The 2,500-nt window shown below is 43.6% G+C and overlaps 2 protein-coding genes across 2 annotated transcripts in view; both read left to right on the forward strand.

Annotated features, from left to right (window-relative positions):
• The window catches only part of ndufaf5 (NADH:ubiquinone oxidoreductase complex assembly factor 5), a gene marked incomplete in the record, with an annotated part of 11,260 nt that overhangs the window by 8,588 nt on the left and 172 nt on the right, over window positions 1-2,500 (forward strand). Inside the window, 1 exon segment of the mRNA XM_065960500.1 lies at window positions 1-2,500. This exon segment is cut by the window's left edge and continues 1,892 nt beyond it; it is cut by the window's right edge and continues 172 nt beyond it.
• The window catches only part of LOC110005383 (uncharacterized), a 3,828-nt gene that overhangs the window by 1,156 nt on the left and 172 nt on the right, over window positions 1-2,500 (forward strand). Inside the window, exon 2 of the mRNA XM_065960508.1 lies at window positions 439-2,500. This exon is cut by the window's right edge and continues 172 nt beyond it. Within this exon, the coding sequence (XP_065816580.1) occupies window positions 439-1,142 (704 nt within the window). The 3' untranslated portion in view covers window positions 1,143-2,500. The remainder of the gene's footprint in view (window positions 1-438) is intronic.

The following is a 2,500-nucleotide window of genomic DNA, read 5'->3' on the forward strand; positions in this document are numbered from 1 at the left end:
CAGATGTTCACTTGTTTCTTTTTCCTCCACAGATGTTCACTTGTTTCTTTTTCCTCCACAGATGTTCACTTGTTTCTTTTTCCTTCACAGATGTTCACTTGTTTCTTTTTCCTCCACAGATGTTCACTTGTTTCTTTTTCCTCCACAGATGTTCACTTGTTTCTTTTTCCTTCACAGATGTTCACTTGTTTCTTTTTCCTCCACAGATGTTCACTTGTTTCTTTTTCCTTCACAGATGTTCACTTGTTTCTTTTTCCTTCACAGATGTTCACTTGTTTCTTTTTCCTCCACAGATGTTCACTTGTTTCTTTTTCCTTCACAGATGTTCACTTGTTTCTTTTTCCTCCACAGATGTTCACTTGTTTCTTTTTCCTTCACAGATGTTCACTTGTTTCTTTTTCCTTCACAGATGTTCACTTGTTTCTTTTTCCTCCACAGATGTTCCAGCAGTGTTTGCGTCGCAGAGAGAAACGGTCACTCTGCCCTGTCCTGTGAAGAGCGGAGATGTCACATGGAAACACCTCACAGGCAGTCAGGAGGGAAAGACTCTCGTCACCATCCGAAACGGGGAAGAGAAAATAACCAACAAAGACAAATACGGATCGCTGGCAGATAACTCACTGGTTATAAAAAAAGTCGACCCGTCAGATTACCGGATGTATTTCTGTAACAAACATCGAGTTTACCTCCAGGAGACAGCTGATCCAAACATGCTGCCTGATGCTGGAAATGAACCAGGACAGACGGGGGTCCCTGCTGGAGACGAAGCAGCGTCAGGAGATGAATCTTCTGACTTGTGGAAAGTACCCGTTGGCGTCCTCGTCGGCGCTGCGTTGGTGCTTTTCGCCGTCTTCACGCTGAGATTCTGCTCGAGGCGGAAAACAGAGACACACTCCAACGTGGACAAAACGATGGAGGTGATCTACGAGGAGATCGAAGGTGTCTGGGAGCAGTCGGTGAGAGAGTCGGACGTGGAGAGTCCTTATTACTCGTCCTGCATCAGGGAGACACCGAACACGAGCACGACGTGGACAGACGACCATCTGTACAGCTCGGTGAACAAGCTGAGCTCTGACGGAGACGGCAGGTACGAGTGTGTGTACAACCTCGCACAGAATCCAGGAAGTGTGTGTGAGAAGTGAGCGTTCAGTTTCACACGTGCCTAAAACTCCTGAAAATGAAGTTCATGTTGTTGGGACTCTGTTGCTGCTGTGTCCCGCCCCCCCCGCCGCCGCGTCCTTCTTTTCACGCCATGTCCGCCAAGGATTTCATGAACATAAGAAATGTTCACAAACTGCTGTTTGAATGTTTTTGGTTCAGCATGACAAAATATAAAAACTGGAAACAAATAATCAGGATCAGAATCAGAATCAAGTACATTTACACATAAAGGAATCTGACTTGGTGTGTTGGTGCTAAACAATTAACAAGGAAATAAATCAGAACTAGAAACAACTTAAATAATACAGAATATGAAGATATTACAATATATAAAATAGAATTTAAAAATGTTACATATAAAAATAAAAAACACAAAAGCTAACATGTAGGAGCTGTGCAGTGGACTATGAGAAAACATCTTAGTTTGTGTAACTACTCACAGAGAGCATGTAAAGAATTTACATTTTTAATGTGGGCGTTCATGTAACGCATAAAGAACAGTTCAGCGTTCACATTACTCTGATGTTTTGATGTAAAAGCACATATTCAGAAGAAGGGTTGTTTCTTGTACAAGTTGAAAGTCAGAGAGGTCCTCCTTCAAGATGAAAACACCAAGAGACCCCTGCTGCTGTGAGGAGCACGTTTGGGTTGCTATGACAGAGCATGGCTGGATTCCATTTGTTCCATGTTGCTGAGGCCCTGTCCCAAAGTGAAGTGTGCGTTTGTTGAAAGTGGACTCAAAGGAAGAACCAGAAATATCTCATAAATCCAGTCTGTCCTGTGTAAATGTGTCTCTGAGTCCTGACTGTCTACAATGAGGGAGAAGCTCGAGTCCCGCTGGCTGTGTTGTTGTCAGAGCCGTGTTTACATGGACGGGACGGCCGGCTCCTCCCCTTGTGTATAAAAGCTGTTTTAGTCAAGAACTAGAGAGAAGAAGAAGAACATACTCACTGATTATTAAATGAGAAGTTCAAATATTCCAACGTGGCCCCTCCTCCTCTAGAAGCTCCGCCCCCTGCAGGACGTAGTGTGTACATTTACTGCTTGTAGCTACACTGCAAGCTAACGCATGCTAGCGCAAGTTAACCGCCGATGTTTGTCACCTTCCTGTGGACTGTATTTTATTTTGAAGGAACCAGCTAGCTTCACTTTAGGAGAAGTCTGGTTTTAGAGTTTAAATTGATGGAACGTGCAGCCTCAGCCCTGCAGGGTAGCCTCGATGGACCATGGATGGATACTAATCAAAGAATATAAAAAAGAGAACTTAGCTCAAAGATGAAATGAACAAGTGTTTAAACCTTATAAGTAGAAGGCAGAAGGAGCAGTGATGATGATTTCC

This window comes from Labrus bergylta, chromosome 1 (assembly GCF_963930695.1).
Source record: "Labrus bergylta chromosome 1, fLabBer1.1, whole genome shotgun sequence".
Lineage (NCBI taxonomy): Eukaryota > Metazoa > Chordata > Actinopteri > Labriformes > Labridae > Labrus > Labrus bergylta.